Raw genomic sequence first — 19,636 nt, forward strand, 5'->3', positions numbered from 1 at the left:
AGTACCTAGAAAGCATGCAGACTGGTGTCGGAAGCCAGTACAATGGCCTTTTCATGTGTTTTGAAACTGGAAGGGCTGCAGGCAAACCTGCCATACGGCAGTTCTGCTGTACCCACTGAGCATCGAATCTCAAGCCTTACTGGACAGTATAATGGGGAGGCGCCACAGGAACTTCATTGTTGGGACCATGCACATTGCACAAGTGGTACACAATGAAACCCCCACACCTCAGCCCCTGGTTGGAAAGATGGACTGCACCTCCCCACAAGCTGCATATACACAAACGGCACAACAGTTAGTCAGGCTTTGTGTGGCTACCACCTCACTTGTATAAAGCAAATACATATGATTTATTTACAGATTAGCTTGCTTGTTCATTTGCATTTTATCGTAAAAGTCGTAAAAGATGTGTTCATGGGGCTGGGAGAGCAGGGGAGAAGATCAAGTGGAATTAGTTGCTAAAGTTCATTCAGTACACAGGACTTCTGGGTTTTCCACTTTGCACTTATCCAGGGGTAAAATGGGGATTGAGGCCCAAGGAAAAAGAGCACATTACATACAATAAAAGTACTTTTAGGAGGAATAAACTTTTTCACCTTTGTAATGCACCAATCACACAAAAGACCATGCGTTTTACGAATTAGGGGATATCCATGCAGCCATCCTACAAGGGCTTTACATTTTGCAAAATGAGTTTTGTAAACAACGTGAGAGGTATTGCTCATCCCTAGAATTTTTCTGTAACTACATCCCTAAGACAGAGTATTGTTCTGTAATGAGAGTAATCTGGAGAGCCTAAAGCTACCAGCTAAAGAGATCTGGGAAATCCTCCTGAATTCTGTTTTTCGTATAAGAACTGGGAAACAGACAACACACAAGCAACACTTTCACTTTGCCCTCAGGGAGCCATGATTCACCTATCTATTTTAGGTACTATGCTAGGGCTTTGCAAGTCCATCTTCAATAGCAGACAGGGAAAAGATGGGGGTAAAATCTTGGTCCCATTTAAGTTAGCCTAGAAATTCACCCAGACAGTCCAGATATTTGACTCAAGTTCCACTGAAAACATTTTACCATCATCTTCTAACCCAGAGGTTTTCAAACTGGGGCGGCACAGAGGAACATTTGGGGGGGAGCAGCAACCCACTGCCCCACAGGACGGGACTCAGAAAAGCAGCACCACCTCCACCTCCTGACTCACCTCAATGAGCCACCCAAGCCAGTGAGTGTCAACGTCCACCGTGTCCACACCGATTTCTGCTCCCGGAAGCCTCTGCACCCAGCACTGGCTCCGCCCCCAGAGACCATCACACATGCCATTCCCCACCCTGAAAACCCAAAGGGGGAGGGGGCAGGTATTGTATCTATTTTTGTCTGGGTTGGGGGAATGCAACCAAAGATTGTAACTCAAAGGGGGCGGCAGGGGGGCCTCAGCTCAAAAAGTTTGAAAACCACTGTTCTAACCCAAAACGTACAGAACTCTGGGACATGTTCTGTCTGAGAAATAATAGTAATATGGTGGAACCTGTATTTTTAAAATAAAAAAAATCACTGATCTCGAAGTTGTAGCATGTCTTTTCTTCATCTTTTCCACCATTTATTTCTGTCCCTTGTACTAACCAGCTGTAACACTTGGGTCAATTTGCATTTTTAAGGAAAGAGGCTATGATGTATATGGTTCCTCATGCACAAAAGTCAGGAACTAGAGTGAAATTTTCTTCCACTCCCAGCACTTCAGCTCTCCTGGGACTTCAGCTCTATAAACAGTGTTACCTTGGTTTTAAGTAAGTCTACTGAGGTGGCTCAGCACAGGTGTTTGGGAGTATGAAAGCTCTGGAATCTTTTCAGCCTCAGGACTGCTGCCATAATGGTTTAAATGCAACTTTAAGGACATGCATTGTTAAAGATCTATTGGAAGCCATAATTAAAGGTACTGGTATAATGGATAATTCACAAGACAAGTGTTCAGTTTTGAGGGTAATAGGCCCAGAAACTTGAGATCAATATGGCCTCTCTGGTTAGAACCCAATTTTGGTTTACCTTAGGCCGAAACCTGCCCACTTCACGCTGAGGATGTAGGCAAAACCATTCAAGTGCTGATAACACTACTGTGCCAGTCTCACAATCCCCCCGAAGGACAGACAAGTTCTCCCACAACTGATGCAATTGACTGTGAAATAATATTAGTGTCTCTCGCCACAGAGAACCAAGGGATAAACTCCTAAGGCACACACGGCTGAATACAAGAACAGTGATGACATTCATACCTGGACTAGGCTAACACAGGTGCCAATTACCCATATTAAAGGTGCAGTGAAGACATATCTTTAGGCCTCAATTCTGCATATACTTATGCACATGCTTAACTTGACACACATAAGTATTCCCACTGAAGTTAATGGTATAATTCACATGTGTAAAGTTAAGCACTTGTGTAAGTATTTGCAGAACTGGGTCTATTCATTTGATTGCAGTCAAAGTAACTTCCACCAGTATGAGAAGAGTAAGGATAGATGAGCATAGGTAGATGCCTATAGGAATGTTTTTGGGCAACCACTTAAATCGAATTATGAGCCCAGTCTTCAGTGTTCTTCACATCTCAGAGTATGTCTTCATTGCAGAGTTAATCCAGGTCATCGCATTCATGTCTGGGCACCCAGATCAGACTAGCATGGGTGGGAACAGTCGCACTGCAAAGTCCTACCCAAGTTACTGTGTCCTGCACTTGCTAGGACTTCTGAGGTCATATCCCATGGCTCTTTGTGATGCAGCAAGCTGAGTCACTCTGAGTCCCAATGAACAGTGGGAGAATTTGCCTGTCCTTCGGGGCACGCAGGGGGCAATTGTGGGAAGGCACTGAAGGACTATCAGCACTAGAGTGGTTTAGCATGCATCCTCACTGCAAAATAAGTAGGTTACCAGCCCAAGTGAAAACAGCATTCAAGCTATAGCCTGTACACCAGGACAGGATGCTCGTGTTGAAAGAACCACTAAAATCGGATCCGTGGATTTTTCTGACGATGGGAAGGGTGTTGGTGCAATATGCAAGTAAGAGCCTGGACTAACTCTGCAGTGAAGACATACTCTCACATGCTAAGTATGCAGTTTCTAGTTTTATTTTATGTTTACATAGAAACATTTTGTCCTGCAAAATTATACTCAGTTTAATGGAATTTAGGAAGGGTTTACATTAAATAATACGGTTTGAAGGAGGCAAAACATATTATGCTTAGACCAGGCTACTTTATTATATTTTTACACTTCAAAAATAAAATTAGTCGTTGTTGGCACAGCTTCCACTACACATGAAATTAAACTTTCTTTTTTAAATAAATTTTGGGATGGGGAAATAATCTTATGATGACACTACATACCATTCTCTGAAACCGAAGTAAACAGTTATTTTTTTCCCTGAAAATGCATCCATCTCAAACCTTAAAATATATTAGACCAATTAAGTTACTTTCTGGATTAATGTGCAGCAATGACCAAATCAAAGAAAAAATGTAAACAGTATATGGCTAGAAGTGGAAAGATGGTGAATCTTCATGAAACAATCTTTTCTTCTAATGCATCTTTCCAATCAAGTTTCCATAAAGCTCTGTGAGCTGCAAATGTGGGGTGAATGTCACAAAGAGAAATATGGAAATTTTTGAAATGAGATTGTGCAACATTAGCATTTCCATGTCAGTTGGCATTTTGTTTCCCAATAGGCAGAGACTGATAAAAAGTTCACTAAATGTCCAATGTGGATTTCATTTTTTTTTTAAACTTAATTGCACTTAGTTCCTTCAACTGAAGTAACTGGATTCGGAAAGCAGTTTGGATGGCTGATTGCATTTTGGTTGGGTGATGGAAGTCTTAGCACCACTGTCATTCTTTAATCTAAAAAGAAGAAGAAAAGCTGTAGGTTTTGTCGTCATTTCATAAAGTAAACAAAACAAATGAAAATACTACGGCAAAAAACAAGAGACCACCACAAAAGGGTCATAATGTATACATAATGTATACATTTAATAGATTATCTACCGATACGTTTTCAGTGACAGTAGTCTGAATTTTCTCTGAAATTCTTTGAAACAGCACTGAGTCCTACAAAAAGTTATTTCCAAAGAAGAGCCTAACAAGCCACAAGCTTATTTAGGCCCCAACTTACAGGCACTTAGGCATGTGTTTAACTTTAGTACTATGAGGAGTCCCAGTGGGACTCCCCACAATAGCGAAGTTAAATGTGTGCAAGTGATTTATAAGATCATGGCCCTAGCTCAGAGTACTGTGTAAACTGTAACAAGAAAGTATGTTAAGACACCTTTGTAACATAGTTCACAAAGCCTCACGAGCTCTGGGAAATTGTTTTAAGCATAGGGATAAGAGTTCTAATTCAGGCTCTGTTACTGAAAAATTATTAAACCGTGGGCTTCTGTATAAAAGTGGGATGATACCACCACCTTTCCATAACACACTAAACACAGCTGGAACTAGAACTCCGGTCCTACAGATCCAAAAACACAGGCCTCAAAAAAGACGACTGTCAGTTTAGAAGAACCTTTATATTTTCAAAGGTGCAATATCCTGATAACAGAAGGCAAAAAGCCTTTACACATGCGCAAAGTGCCTATCTCTGTATCTTCTGAAGTTAACAGCAGAAAACGCTTACAGCCATCAGTGGGAGCAAGATTCGGTTTACAAGCCCTTTAAATTCAGTGGGAGTAGGACTGGGCCCAAAGCTACTGGCAACAAAAATTAACAATGTTGCTTAATTGCAACCTCTTTTCTTTAGACATAGTTGGGGGGAAAGTTTTCAGGGAAGTTTATCTATGTGGAAACTTTGAAGGGATGGGAATAAGCCAATTTTTAATTGGAGTGATATGAAGAAGAGACATTTTAAAATTTCAAACCATGGTTCTTTTCATTTAATGACCTGTAATTCAAAAAACAGTTTGACAAATTTTCCTCAAAATTCTGCAGAAATGTTCTCCTTTGTTTTCACAGTACATCTGGCAATTTTCAGATCAAATTAATTTTCCAATCCATAGTAATAGGGCTGATAAAATAGGGCTTTGTCATGGAAGCTGACTGCAAACCTTTATTATGGAGAAGCTGCCACCTTCTCCATAATCAACATTCTAGAAAGTCTGTTACAAAAGCATCGTACCTCTGTGACAACTCCTGCAGCTATAGTGGATCCGCTGTAGCGTAACATAAACCTTCCAAGTTCTTTAAAATCTTTGTACAATTCCAGGGCAACAGGCCTTTGTGTTTGTAGTTCTATTAAAGCATTCTGTCCTTTAGTCAGGACCCTGCAAATAAAATATTAAAACACCCAATTTTTATATCTATCAATATATCTATAAAGTAATAATGAAACATCTGTCAGCAGATACAAAATTTAATCCAATTGCAAGTTATAGATTAATACATTATAAGGCCAGCAGGGATCACTATGATAATTGAGTGTGACTTCAGGTTTAACACAGACCATAAGACTTCCCTGAATTAATTCTTCTTTGAAAATCTTTTAGAAAAACATCCAATCTTCATTTAAAAATTTTGAGTGACAGAGAATCCACTATTCCCCTTGGAAAATTGTTCCAAAGGTTAATTTCCCTCACTGTTGAAGATTTGTGCCATATTTCTAGTCTGAATTTGTCTAGCCTCAACTTCTAGCCACTGAATCTTGTTATACCTTTCTTTGTTGGACTGAAGAACCTTCTATTATCAAATTTCTGTTCCCCACTTACAGACTGTGATCAAGTCACCCCTAACCTTCACTTTGTTAAGTAAAATAAATTGAGCACCATGTGTCTATCACTATAAGGCATGTTTTCTAATCCTTTAATCATTCTCATGGTTCTTCTCTGAACCCTGTACAATTAATATCCTTCTTGAATTGTGGATAGTAGAACTGAACACAGTATTCCAGCAGCAGTCACACCAGTGCCAAATATAGCAGTAATACAACCTTCCTAGTCCTACTCAATATTCCTGTGTTTATACATCCAAGGATAGCAGTAGCCTTTTTGGCCACAGCATTGCAATGGAAGCTCATGTTCAGCTGATTACTCACCCTAACTCCCAAGACTTTTTCAGAGTCATGGCTTCCTAGGATAGAGAACCCCATCCTGTAAGTATGACCCACATTCTTTGTTCCTAGACATTATGAGTGTACATTCAGCTGTACTAAAATGCATATTGTTTGCTTGCACCCAGTTTACCAAGCCATCCAGATTGCATTTAATTGGTAACCTGTCCTTTTCATTATTTGCCACTCCTCCAAATTTTGTGTCATCCACAAGCTTTATCAGTGATGATTTTGTCTTTTCTTCCAGGTCACTGATGAAAATGTTAAATGGTGTTAGGCTAAGAACCAATCCCTGTAGGACACCATTAGAAACACACCTGCTTGATTATGATTCCCCATTTACAATTACATTTTGAGACCTATCAGTTAACCATGCTTTTATGCCATGTTGATTTTGTATCAATCTAGTTTTTTAATCAAAATGTCATGTGGAACCAAGTCAAATCCCTTACAGAAGTCTACATATATCACATCAACATTATTATCTTTATCAACCAAACTTACGATCTTACTGAATAAAGATATCAAGTTAGTTTGACAGGATCTGTTTTCCATAAACCATGCTGATTGCAATTAATTATATTATTCTCCTTTAATTCATTATTTATCAAGTCCTGTATCAACCATGCCATTATTTCGGCCAGGAATGAAGTCAGGCTGACAGACCTATAATTACCAAGGTCATGCCATTTTCCCTTTTTAAATAGTGGCACAATATTAAGCTTTCTTTCAGTTCTCTGGAACTTCCCCAGTGGTCCAATACTTATTGAAAATCAGCATTAATAGTCCAGAGAGCTCCTCAGCCAGCTCTTTTAAAACTCTTGTATGCAAGTTATCTGGACCTGCTGATTTTAGTAGCTGCTTGCTTAGCATTCTCAATTTCTGTTGAAATGGAAAGTATTTTGTGGTCATTGTATGATATGAATACATTATTTGGCTTTTTCTCCAAAGGAGAAATTTTTACTGAATACTTCTACCTTTGCATTATTATTGACTTCTTATTATATTGTATTATTACTATTATTTCAATCTAGCAATGGACCAGTACTATTGTTAAGATTCCTTTTGTTCCTAATACACTTTTAAAACACCTCCTTATTGTCCTCAACTCTGCTGGTCATAGATCTCCTTGTGTCCTTATGCTTCCCTTATCAATTTTCTACAAATCCTATCTTGGGATTTATATTCATTACTATCAACTTCCTCTTTTTTCATTTGTTATATATTACAGTTTTTTTTTTAAATAGCTGCTTTCACTTCCCTCTAAGTCTAAGCCAACCAATGCAGCCTTCTTTCCCAAATGAGGCTTTTTGGACATCTATTAAAATGTTCTTGAATAACTTCCAATTATCATTCATATTTTTCTGTTTAAAATGATTTCTCCCAACTGATTTTCACAAAGCTGAAAACAATTTATGAGCTAATTGTCCCTTTTAAAGCAGACAACTTTTGTTAGAGAATTTTTGTAAACTCCAGCTGAACTAAGAACTCCCTGTTCATTTTCCTTTCAGATTACTTAAATATTGCTTCATCTATTCATGTTCTGAAATAAAATGTAACTTTTTAAGAGCTCTCTCCCAACTTTTTCTGCTATTACTAAATGCCCCACACTGTAGATACATTTTTCCAGAAGATGGATGTGCAGTCTTTCTAAATTGCTGTTAATAATGAATGATGTTTCATTTACATATCATTTTTCATCAAGATGCATGTCAAAGTGTGTTACAGACACTAGAAATTACAGGAATTAAATGCTTCAACATGTGGAATAACATGGAACAACTGTTTAACAGTGCACAGTACTACCACACAACAGCTTAGGGCAAAAAGGAAAAAATGTTGTGTCCAACTGAAATTACAGGTTGGATTTTTAAATTAAATCAAGCAGAATGTAATTACCCAAGAGGGATATTGTTTAAGCACCAAGGCTAATAACGCTACTCTTGTGAAAGATCAAGGAATCTTTAATGACCACAAGCAGTAGGATCTCAGTTTTAAGTCTTACACAAATGACAATACCGCCAAGCTGAGACACTGATTTAATACTGCTTTAGACAGATGAATCACTAACATCTCCATTTTTCCCCTAGTGGTCACTCAACCAAGTAGTGAGTCAGCCTATCTCTGCTTAGCAGAAAAAACAAAAAAAAAACAAAAAAAAAACAGTGTGAGATGAGAGAGAACAGTGCATAATATTAATAGTGAGGGGCATCGATGTCATCTCTTCTCTAGAGACAAAACACACAAATCTTTTTTCTGGGATTCAGGATTTCCTCTGCATTTCTTTTCAGTGCGAGGTCCACTCTGGGAGTGGGCCATTTTGGTAACGTCACAGCCATGCAACAATGTGTCAACCGTATGGCTTTAATCAACCAGTCTCCAAAGCCATACTATAGACCAGGGGTCGGCAACCTTTCAGAAATGGTGTGCCAAGTCTTCATTTATTCACTCTAATTTAAGGTTTCGCGTGCCAGTAATACATTTCAACGTTTTTAGAAGGTTTCTTTCTAGAAGTCTATAATATCTAACTAAACTATTGTTGTGTATAAAGTAAATAAGGTTTTTAAAATGTTTAAGAAGCTTAATTTAAACTTAAATTAAAATGCAGAGCCCCCAGATCGGTGGCCAGGACACGGGCAGTGTGAATGCCATTGAAAAATCAGCTTGCGTGCCCCCTTTGGCACGCGTGCCATAGGTTGCCTACCCCTGCTATATACTCTATCCTGTTTCAGGAAGTAAAACTACAGGAGCATGATCTAGTGAACAGGGCACTGAGGTGGGAATCAGGGAATCCATGTTTTATTCCTGAGTCTGCTAATGACCTGTTGTGTGACACTGGGCAAGTCAATTCACTTCTCTGTGCCTTAGCATCTGTAAAACGAGTATAAAGATAGATACTCACCTTGCTTTATAAAATGCTTTGAGCTCTACAGATGAAAAGCAGTATATAATATGTAAGTATATTGTTACTTTATCTTTAAACAGAATATGTTCAGTAATAATATGATCCAATTTGTTTTATATTAACCAATTTGAATCTGTCAAATTTCTATTGTAATTAATGTTCACCTCACAAATACTTACTTAGGTTTTTTCTTTGTGACTTCGCCAGTACTCTTGTGAAGGATACTCAATAATCGTCTAATAGTGGCAGGCTCACTTACGGTTTGATAGTGTAAAAGCACCTAAAATAACAATAGTTTACTTTTTTTGGTTAGTAACTTACATTTTAAAATTCTACATTTATGGTTAGTAACTTACATTTTAAAATTCTACATTTACACCTCCCTACATTTTAAGAGCTTGAAAGATCCTCAAGGTCTAAAGTTTGACTTCTAAAAAATTCTGTCTACTGATCCACATGCCAAAATAAAGAACTGGCCTAACAGTAGCACAACAGGCTGGCATCAGTATAAAATCCCTTGCTTTACTTATGGGCATTCCTCAGTGAAGCATTTGTACCTCATGTTCACAAACCCTCTCTGGGTACGTCTCCACTGCAATCTGAGGTGCAATTGCAGCACATGTATTCATACCTGAGCTAGCACTAGCTCGAGTAACAATAGCTATGACGCAGTGTAAGCAAGGGATAGCCTCTTGAGTATATATTCAGGGTCCCAGGCAGACTTATACAACCCATACTGCTAGGGCTACACTGCTACTGTTACTCAAGCTAGCTAGATCCAAGCTAACTCAGCTGTATCAGTGCTTGCTGCAATGGCACCTCAAATTACAGTGTAGACATGAACACTGTTCTTTCAGTCAGCTTATCTCCTGGGGAGCTACATCCTGGACTTTATGGGATCTCTGTGGACAGGACTGCTAGATCTCTCTTACGGGTTATACTTTTACACATTACAATAAATACTTCAGTCGCTTTTTAAGTTTTTCGGTTACTGTCTATTTTTTAACCCTACCACATCAGTGCAGTCCTGTGGCAGGTACTGAGATTTGTAGGTAATTTACCGCCAGGTGCATTTCTAACATTGTCTTATTAATGACAGGCCTGGGTGAAACCAGTGGGTGTAATCCCCACATTCTCTGAACAGGGCATATCAACAAATCAGAAACCAGCAGGCACAGGCATCTGCCTCCAAAGCTGTAACTCTGCATCCTCTTTAAACTAGAATCTGGAATTTCAAGAGAATGCCACTGATTTTGCAATTTTGTTTACTAAGTTTTTCCTCTCCCTGAGTATGAAATTCGTTTTTATCAACAACTGAGCCACCTAGAAAGAAAATCAGAACATTCAAAAAGAAGAATATTTCAAGACTTACAGGGAATCCTTTAGTAATGGGGACATCAATATTAAAGATGAGAATTCGAGCTCTGAAACGAGTGCAGGCTTTGATGGGTTCCTTGAGACCACAAAATATACAGCCAACACTACAAGAGGAAGAAAAAAGACAAATATTCAGATAGCACATTGGAAAAATGTTTAGCAGTGTATTTTTAAGTAAACACTAAGTAAAAGAAGTGACACATGAATATGCTCTATGTGAAAAGAAAACATCACACTATTAAAGCACCCAGTCAAGTGCATTACTACAGGATATAAAAGCTGTTTTGTGGGTGAACACAAAGAATTATGGCAAGATCCAAATGGACAAGTACCTCCACTGCTCAAATTCTTCTGAAATGACATTATTTGGTGAGAAAAGACACTTAGGAGAATAAATTAGCCTGTCACCCAAAGGTCATCTCTTGGCAAGATGCGATGGGTAAATTTGCAGTGCTGCTGCCTATTATTTTTACCTGTTCTATGGCTTGAGGGCTTCAATCTCCAGCATTGTCAAACCTCGCAACTTTCATCAGCACTATGTTCAGTTGCAAAAAATAAATCCACGTTCATAATAGAGCTATATTGAATCTAAGAAGAGCAACGGGCAGTGTTAAATCAAGAAACTATGTTTCTGTGGGCAAAGGGAGATACGGTGAGCATTGCCCTGTGTCGCTCAGTACTAACCAGATCTCCACTAACACAAAAACATACAGAAAGAAAACCAATGCCCTATTGCGTGAGTACATCACTTTGTTACTCGTGCACAATTACATCAGTTGTACCCTTTTAAACATGACCATAAAAAAAACTTTGGTCAAGGGGTCTGGGCAATGCAACCATGCCCTAGGAATTGGACAGAACAAAATACCAACAATTTCAATAGACCTGAAACTTAAGGACCTCTACTTCCCAAAAATTTACATCACCCAAGACAAACAACCTACAGAACATGGACAGCACAAATCCCACACTAACTCCGTTTGACAACAACACGAGGACTTCTCAGAGGAATACAACCACCGCAGTGAAGGAAATCAAAAGAACTGTCTTCTTTCATTTCATAAACAAAGTATAAATTTGCACAAATATAGAGGCTAGAAGTGTTTGGTCAGACAGCTTGAAAGATCCATGTGAGTTTGGCAGTCTGACCCGGAAGCAGAAAAGAAGCCATATGAATTAGGTTACCAACCATGTTGCATGAATAGTAATTTACAAATAGCCAATACTCATTGCAACAGTTGTGGCAAACACATTGTTAGAAATGAGTAGGTGAAATATGCTTATATAAACCATTAATTAAGTAAGCCCGGATCAATCAAGTTAATTAAAAAATTGACATCTGTTTCCCAATAATTTAGAAACAGGATAAGCGGCTAAATTTATTGAATGAGTTGTTCATTACAAATAGTTTGGCCATTTTTAGTTACTGGTACAAGGCTTGTACGTGCTAGCAATTTAGACATGCTTTGTTGTCTGGATGATTTACAATTTGGTGAATTCTTGGTAAATCTTTTATATTATCTAAATTTTAAATATAATATTAGAGTAGTCTCTGAAGTTTCATTTAGCAATTAAGATGTATGTTTTAAGATTCCAAGAATGGGAAGCATAAGCAAAAGGCTTTTACAATCACTTCTGCCAGTATTAGGGTGAATTAATCATGAACACTAACAGTGTTCTTCTGAGGTTGCCGTTGCACATGCAGCAGATGTTTCCAACGTTTGTACATGCAGGCCAGGTGATATGCATCACTTTGGTTTTAAATATCCTGGTAACCAAATCATTCTTCAAGTAAACCGCTGACTGTAAAGTGTAGTAGTTAAAAGGTTTTTCATTAAAAACAAACCGTTGCTTAGACTGAAACTCAGATTTGGACTCACTTGATTTTGATGATATCCATGCCGGTCAAAGTGAGACTAACGTGATCTCCTGCTGCAGCCCAATCAACTGGTTCATCATGCAGTGTGATTCCTGGAAATGAGTAAGAACAGAACCTCACAGTGAAGTACCTAGGTTCTGAGCTACAAACAAATAGTTCTGTTTGGGCCATTTGTGCTTCATCAACCATTACTCATCAGTTTTCAATATGAATGGGCTGAGAGTAAAAGCTTTTGACTAAAAGCACAGAGGAAACAATTTTTTTTTGTCAGGACTTATCGCTCTCACTCCACCCTGTATATTAATATGGCTTTGTCTAAGTCATGGGAGTGGTTCTGCTGCTAGTCACACAGCGCAGATGATGCGGTCTCGAAAATACTACTGTGCACTAATACCACAGTGCTTGCCCCACCCATCCTCTGATGCACATGCATATTTTACACTGCCTTTCATGTTCCTTAATAGTTCTAGTGGCAACTTTCATTTACCCTAAGTGGGTTAGCGCTCTCTCTCTCTCCGTCATAGAAGAATGCAACAAATGACTTTGGGTTGCAGCATCATGTTATCTATTAGAAAGCATTTAAATAAGTATTCTATTCTGTTTGTGATGTATACACTCCTGGGTGTAGACCAGTGGTCTCCAACCTATTTACACCCAAGATCACTTTTTGAATCTAAGGGCAACCCAGGATCTACCCTTCCTCTTCCCTGAGGCCCGCTCCTTTTCCAAAGCCCCGCCCACTCCAATCCCCCCTCCGTCACTCATTTTCCCACATCCTCACTCACTTTCACCAGGTTCGGGTAGGGGGCTGGGGTTTGGGAGGGGGTGAGGGGTGCAAGCTCTAGGAGGGAGTTTGGGTGCAGGAGGGGGCTCTGGGCTGAGGCAGAGTGATGGGGTACGGGAGGGGGTGCAGGGTGCTGGCTCTGGGAGGGGGCTCCGGGCTGGGGCTTGAGGTGTAGGAGTAGGTTCAGGGTGAAGAAGGGGGTATGGGTTACTGACTCCGGGAGGGGGCTCAGGATAGGGCTTGGGGTACAGGAGGGGGTATGGGGTGCTGGCTCCGGGAGGGGGCTCAGGGATGAGGGTTGGGGTGTGGCCTCCTGCTGGGCAGCACTTACCTCCGGCAGCTCCCAGGCAGTGGCAGGTGCAGCAAGGCTAAGGCAGGCTCCCTGCCTACCCTGGTCTCACACTGCTTCTGGAAGGGGCCAACGTACCCCTGTAGCCCCCAGGGGAGAGGCGGGGGCATGTGGCTCCGCGCGCAACCCCTCTCTGCAAGCACTGCCCTCGCGGCTCTCCCGGCCAATGGGAGCTGCAGGGGCGGTGCTTGCAGGCAGGAGCAGCATGTGGAGGGAGATCCCTGCCCTCCCCTTCCCCAAAGGCGGGGGGGGGGAGGCGGGGCTGCACTGGCCACTTCCGGGAGTGGCATGGGAGCGGGGTAGGCAGGGAGTCTGCCTTAGCAGCAGCCACACTGCACAACCGGAGATCGCGATCGACTGGGAGATCCTCTAGGATCGACCAGTCGATCGTGATCAACCAGTTGGTGACCACTGGTGTAGACTTATGGGTGAGAATAAAAAATTCATCATGACTTTTAAATGAATTATATTGATCAGAAGAAAGATAAGTGTTAGCAAATTTTTCATTTTATAAATACTGCACACATCCACAGCCCTAGGTCTGTTTCACTGCAGATGACAACTATTTAAACAAAAAACATTTCATGTTAACATGTACCAAACTGTATTCCTTAGTTTGCAAATCTGTCCAGAATAGGCATATAGTGTCATTCAAACTCAAGCATGTCAATGTCATGAGGAACTACTTTGTTAAGCCATGTTGATAATTACTTCACCTACAGGTGGCACTCCCATACACGGATAAATGAAGTTCAGACTTTTCTTTCGGTTAGAAGTGATAAGCTAGTAGCATACAAGTTAGCATGCCTCAAGTTTGTATCGAAATATAAATATATTAAATTATTTTCTCCTCCTTACATGTAAGCATTTAATAAATGGCTCCATCCTCAGCTACATTTGAGCCACTATGTAATGCTCCAGCCCCAGATGGATCTTCCCAACATAGGATGGGGGATCCTCAGATGACGTAAACCTCTCATAGTAGTTTCTGTGCTACCTCCTCCTCTCCTGCAACCTGTGTAGGAAAGTGGCCAGGGCATCCCCACACTTAGCTAGCATATAGCACACTCTGACTGCTGTAACTTTCCCTTGGACTCTAAGTTGCACTAGGAACCAGAGCAACAGAGTACACTGGAGAAAAGACACATATAAACATACGTTTTAAACCACTGTTATTTTTCATCTAGTTTAAATATACATAGCAGGGCATATCTATGCACTTTACTACTGCAAACTGCATGAAGATTTTGTTGATTTTGTTCCAACACATAATAAAGTCATGTTTTTCACTTCTGTTCCATGTAATGAAGAAGTATTTGCACCTTAACATTTTTAAATGTACCAGCCATTACTTTGCATATTAATATGAGTGCACAAGTATTTTGAATTTTTCTTCATGAGGGCTAAATTGTTCAGTCATTCGCCAGTGATACAAAACAAATAATAAATTTAGCATCAACTCTTCCATATGACCAAATCAGAAAAATGGGTTTTAAATTTCCCCCAATGTTGAATACTATACACTTCATTGTTGACACAAATAGATATTCAGCAATTTTCCTCAGTTATGCAACTTTTTGCTATCATCAGAAAAATACACCGAAACAAAACTTATTTTCAACACAAATTCATTCTCTCTTCCATTTGTTGATACAGGAATTAAGAAAATTGTGAAAAAATAAAATTAAATGCTGAAAACTTATCTGGCATATTTTGAAAGGGAAATATGATTTAATACTCTTTTGTTCCTTGAAATTTTTAAGACTGCAGAAATATATTTGCAATTCTCCACTGAGCTCCTGGGATCCAGTTGGGCTGCTAAATGTCTCCATCCCCAGCAAGGAATGTCTTACAGCACAACAGGATATAAAACACTTCAGAAGTTAAGATTTACCTGCAAGGGCTGTTTAAAACCCACACAAAAATAGCAATGCTCATAAGTAAATCTGACTACTAATGATTTTTTGTGTTTCATACATTTTATAGCTATTAACTGCAGAACTCTCATATTTTCACTGAAAAAATCATGAGGCTTACAAATTTGGAATAACTAGCACTGTAAAAAAGATGAAAAACCAAATGAACTTTCACATATCTTTCAAAGACAGATATTTATACCGTCGCATCTAAAATTCGTTTATGCTTTCACATGTTATGTTTGACAGTTAGTATCAGTTTGACAACCTGTTACCATTTCAGTAACTGTTTCTAGACCAGTATTGACCTGAAAGTAAACAAGCTTTTGAATACTTTACCTTTTGCAGTGCAAGTTTCATTGGGAGGCATAGCCAGAAGTCGGTCTCCAGTCTGAATATAGCCTGCTTCTATTTTACCAGTCACACAAAATCCTGATCCTTGGTCTGTAATAAGCATGTTAATCATTTAAAATAATAAAATAATTAACTATATGGTAAGGTGCATTTTTATATACAATTAACCCATTAGCAATGTAGACAGATTTTAATGTGATAAAAAGCATTTTTCTCAGCTGAGTCAGTATTCATTACTTGTAAAGTCACCAGTTTTACATCATACTGAAAACAAACCATTAATTCCAAAACCTTTTGATCTGATATTTTTCTTAACTAAGGGCAGAAACCCTGTACTTTAAAAGTCATGTGGTTGCACAAAAATCCAGTTTTTAGCTTTTTGATACAAGAATTAGATCATTAGCCCATTTGATTTTAAGCAGCCCAAACACTATTTACAGATAAAAATATTTACTGAGACACCTTAATAAACCCTCATGCATGTTTATTGTCCAATGAACCAGAAATTCTGGATTGGCATATTTATACTCTCAGAAAGTCAGCTAAAGATTGGTTTGCTACCCAAACTTACCACAATAATGGTGGATGAGTGTAGCGTTTTTTATGAATAAAGTAATATTGTATTTACAAAGAATATTTCTCATTTTGAAAGTCTATATACTGGTGGGTACATTTCTAGTCATATGAACGTTCACATTGGTTATTTATTAAAAAGTGAGTGGTATGCTACTGTTCTTGCTCTTACTGGTACACCTGAAGCAAAGTTCTTTCTCCCAAACTATGGAGACTGCATATATGCAGGTATGTTTGGTTTCAGACAAAACGTCTTTTTAAACAAAGTTTTTAAAGTTTCAGTGTGCATCTGGAAACATTTCTTGTATGTATGTATGCTATATTCATCAGGGGGCATAGAATAACATTTCCTCCTTTCCTACTCATTGCCATTACTATACAATGCTCCAGCATATGTACCTAGAGAAGCATTACCAGATGTGCCAATGGGCCATTTTTCCTTCCATTAGAGCAAACTTATGGATGAATTACTGTGTTGGTCAAATGATAAAAAACATATAACACCCCAAAAGTGAGAGAACTGTGTAGGTTAGGAAAAAAAACTAAAATAAAAAACTATGAGCCCAAATTTCAAAGTTGGATGTGTTCAAAACTAGCCTTGTAGGCAAAAGTGTGATCTGTATGTGCAACTATAATAATATTTACTATTTAAACAACAGACCCTATATCTGTAAACAGGGACATACTTCCCATAACCACCACCAAAAATAAATTTGGCAACCGCAGATTTTTATAGAGTAGGCTTACTGAAATTATTCATTTTACTTCATTAGTATATCTGTAAAACTAAGCTCAGTGCAAAATTAGTTATTGCAAATAATAAAGCCTTTAATCATAAAGGTTCTCAATGAGCTTTACATACTATATACATAAAGCAACACTGTAATGACGTTTACTCTGGTATGCAACACTCAGTACAGTCATGGTGGTGGCACTGGAAATTTTGGCCAAGGTACTGGGACAAACCCTTATCTAGTGTTACAGTATTTAACATGAGATCCTCAACGTTCTTGCAGAGCTGATAGGTACTAAGTTTCTTAAGGTCTCTTTGAAAAAGACTCATTCCCAATCTGCATGGACTGCATTTTTCTACCATTACCAATATTTGAACCTGGTTCCATTTTCACTGGGTTTTTAAATCTGATGTTCAGATTACTATACTATCACTCTAATTCCAAGTATGTACACACTATACAAACAATATGACAAATTCTTAAAGTTTCAACAGTAAAACAATATAATTTATGATGTAGCAATAAATTAATGGTTACTATGTCAGGTTGGATATTAAATCTCAGATAACGGTGTCACTTAGTTATGATCTCAAGGAATAAGAACTGGATTGGAAGCCAGGACCCCCGATTTCTATTCCCCTTTCTGCAACCAACTCATTGTATGACCATGAGCAAGTCACAATCTTTTACCTCAGTTTCTCTACCAGTAAAATGTGAATACATACAATAATAAACATACTTTGCACACAGAAAAGAAGTATAATCCCCTGAACAAACGTCTCTTGTTACACTTATTTTATTGTCAGATTTTTAACAGTAATAAGAAATATGATTTTAAAATAATTTAAAATTATTTCGTAATATATACATACACACACATTATGTGTGTGAGTGTGACAGAGAGAGATTTATTTACATCTTCAAAACGATTGGTCAAATAAAATTTATACACAGTAAAACCAACCTTTAAAAACGTCAGATACGCATAATCTAAATGGTTTATCCACTGATCTCTGTGGTGGCTTGAAAGAATCTGGAAAAAAAATTGATACCACCTTGAGATTTCCTGTATTTAGTAATCAAAATGACCATCTCACAATTTCTCACCTAAGTAATCAACTATATTGCATTGTATTTCCTCCCCCAAAAAGAACATTTTTGACATAAACAAGATTACAATGTACCAAATAAATATTAAATCACGAAGAATGGCACACTCACCAATTTGTTCTAACAAACATTTTCCCTTATACCATTCAGTGAGTTCACTTGATTGACAGCTTGTGACTAGATTTTCACCACCAAGACCACTTGTAGGGATATAAGCTACATCGGACTCCTAATTAAGAAAACAAAACAATCCTCTAAAATAAATATATAGTGTATCTCTAAAATGGTACCTTCATAAAAAGCAGCAGCAAAGAGCACATTTTCAACATTATAACTGTTTTTAAGTTTATGGACACTTTGCTTACTATTCCACATTTCCCTTGAATGAAAAAGAAAATATTTTGCCCGATAAGATAATACTTAGCCTCTATTAAGATCGACACTCAATTTATTCAAAAATTGAAGGCCTTTTTGGCTGATCCAGCTTCCTTCTATTTACTGTACATCAAAGCAATGAGACAAACACAGAAATATAGGTTACATGTCAAGGCTGCAACTTTATTAACTGTAATCAACAACTGAACTCAGCGAAGAACCCCTAAACCTATCCCTCAACTGGCAGGAATATTCCAGTGCAGGCTGCTAGTTTGCCACAATGGCATAGATTCACAGATTCCAATACCAGAAGGGACAACTGTGCTCATCCAGTGTTACCTTCTGTATAACACAGCTGATAGAACTTCCCCAAAGTAATTCCTAAAGCATATCTTTTAGAAACACATCCAATCTTGATTTAAAAATGGTCAGTAATGGAGAATCTTATTACAGCTCCTGGTAAATTGTTCCAACAGTTATTCACCTTCACTGTTAAAAATGTACACCTTATTTACAGTATGAATTTGTCTAGTTTCAACTTCCAGCCACTGGATTATATTATACCTTTCTCTGCTAGAATGAAGAGCCCATTATTAACTATCTGTTCTCATGCAGGTACTTATAGATTCTAAGCAAATCACCCCTTACCCTTTTCTTTGTTAAGCTAAATAGACTGAGCTCTTTGAGCCTATCACTATAAGGCATCTTATAATCCTTTAATAATTTCTTTTGACTCTTCTCTGAACCCCCTCCAATTTATCAACATCCTTCTTGAATTGTGGGCACCAGAAATGGACACAGTATTCCAGCAGCGGTCACACCAGTGCCAAATACAGAGGTACAATAACCTTTCTACTCCTATTTGAGGTTCCCCTGTTTATGCATCCCAAGATCACATTAGCCCTTTTGGCCACAACATCGCACCAGAAGCTAATGTTCAGATAATTATTCGCCATGACCCCCAAATATTTTTCAGCGTTCTGCAAGAGGAGGTGCGGAATGTCCGGGACAGGGATCATTGAGCACGATGAGAGCTGTGACAGGTAAGCCTGTCTCGGCCAAATAGGAGCAATCAGAATGACGTAGGGTACCTCTTTCGGGAAGCCCGACAAATGAAGCCACAACGTTCGTCGCATTACCGCAGCCATGGAGATGGACTTAGCTGCCATGTCGAGTGCAGACTGCAGCAATGTCTTTG

The 19,636-nt window shown here is 38.7% G+C and overlaps 1 protein-coding gene across 3 annotated transcripts in view; it reads right to left on the minus strand.

The window, feature by feature from the left end:
* Positions 1-3,094: 3,094 nt before the first annotated feature.
* Positions 3,095-19,636, minus strand: part of HBS1L (HBS1 like translational GTPase) — a 106,532-nt gene continuing 89,990 nt past the window's right edge. For all 3 annotated transcript variants that reach the window (XM_005280306.5, XM_065588697.1, XM_065588698.1), the window contains 8 exons: positions 18,175-18,292; positions 17,918-17,986; positions 15,632-15,736; positions 12,245-12,335; positions 10,360-10,468; positions 9,167-9,267; positions 5,156-5,300; positions 3,095-3,885 (listed from right to left, as the gene is read on the minus strand). In XM_005280306.5, the coding sequence (XP_005280363.2) occupies positions 3,874-3,885; positions 5,156-5,300; positions 9,167-9,267; positions 10,360-10,468; positions 12,245-12,335; positions 15,632-15,736; positions 17,918-17,986; positions 18,175-18,292 (750 nt within the window). In that variant the 3' untranslated portion in view covers positions 3,095-3,873. The remainder of the gene's footprint in view (positions 3,886-5,155; positions 5,301-9,166; positions 9,268-10,359; positions 10,469-12,244; positions 12,336-15,631; positions 15,737-17,917; positions 17,987-18,174; positions 18,293-19,636) is intronic.

This window comes from Chrysemys picta, chromosome 3 (assembly GCF_011386835.1).
Source record: "Chrysemys picta bellii isolate R12L10 chromosome 3, ASM1138683v2, whole genome shotgun sequence".
Lineage (NCBI taxonomy): Eukaryota > Metazoa > Chordata > Testudines > Emydidae > Chrysemys > Chrysemys picta.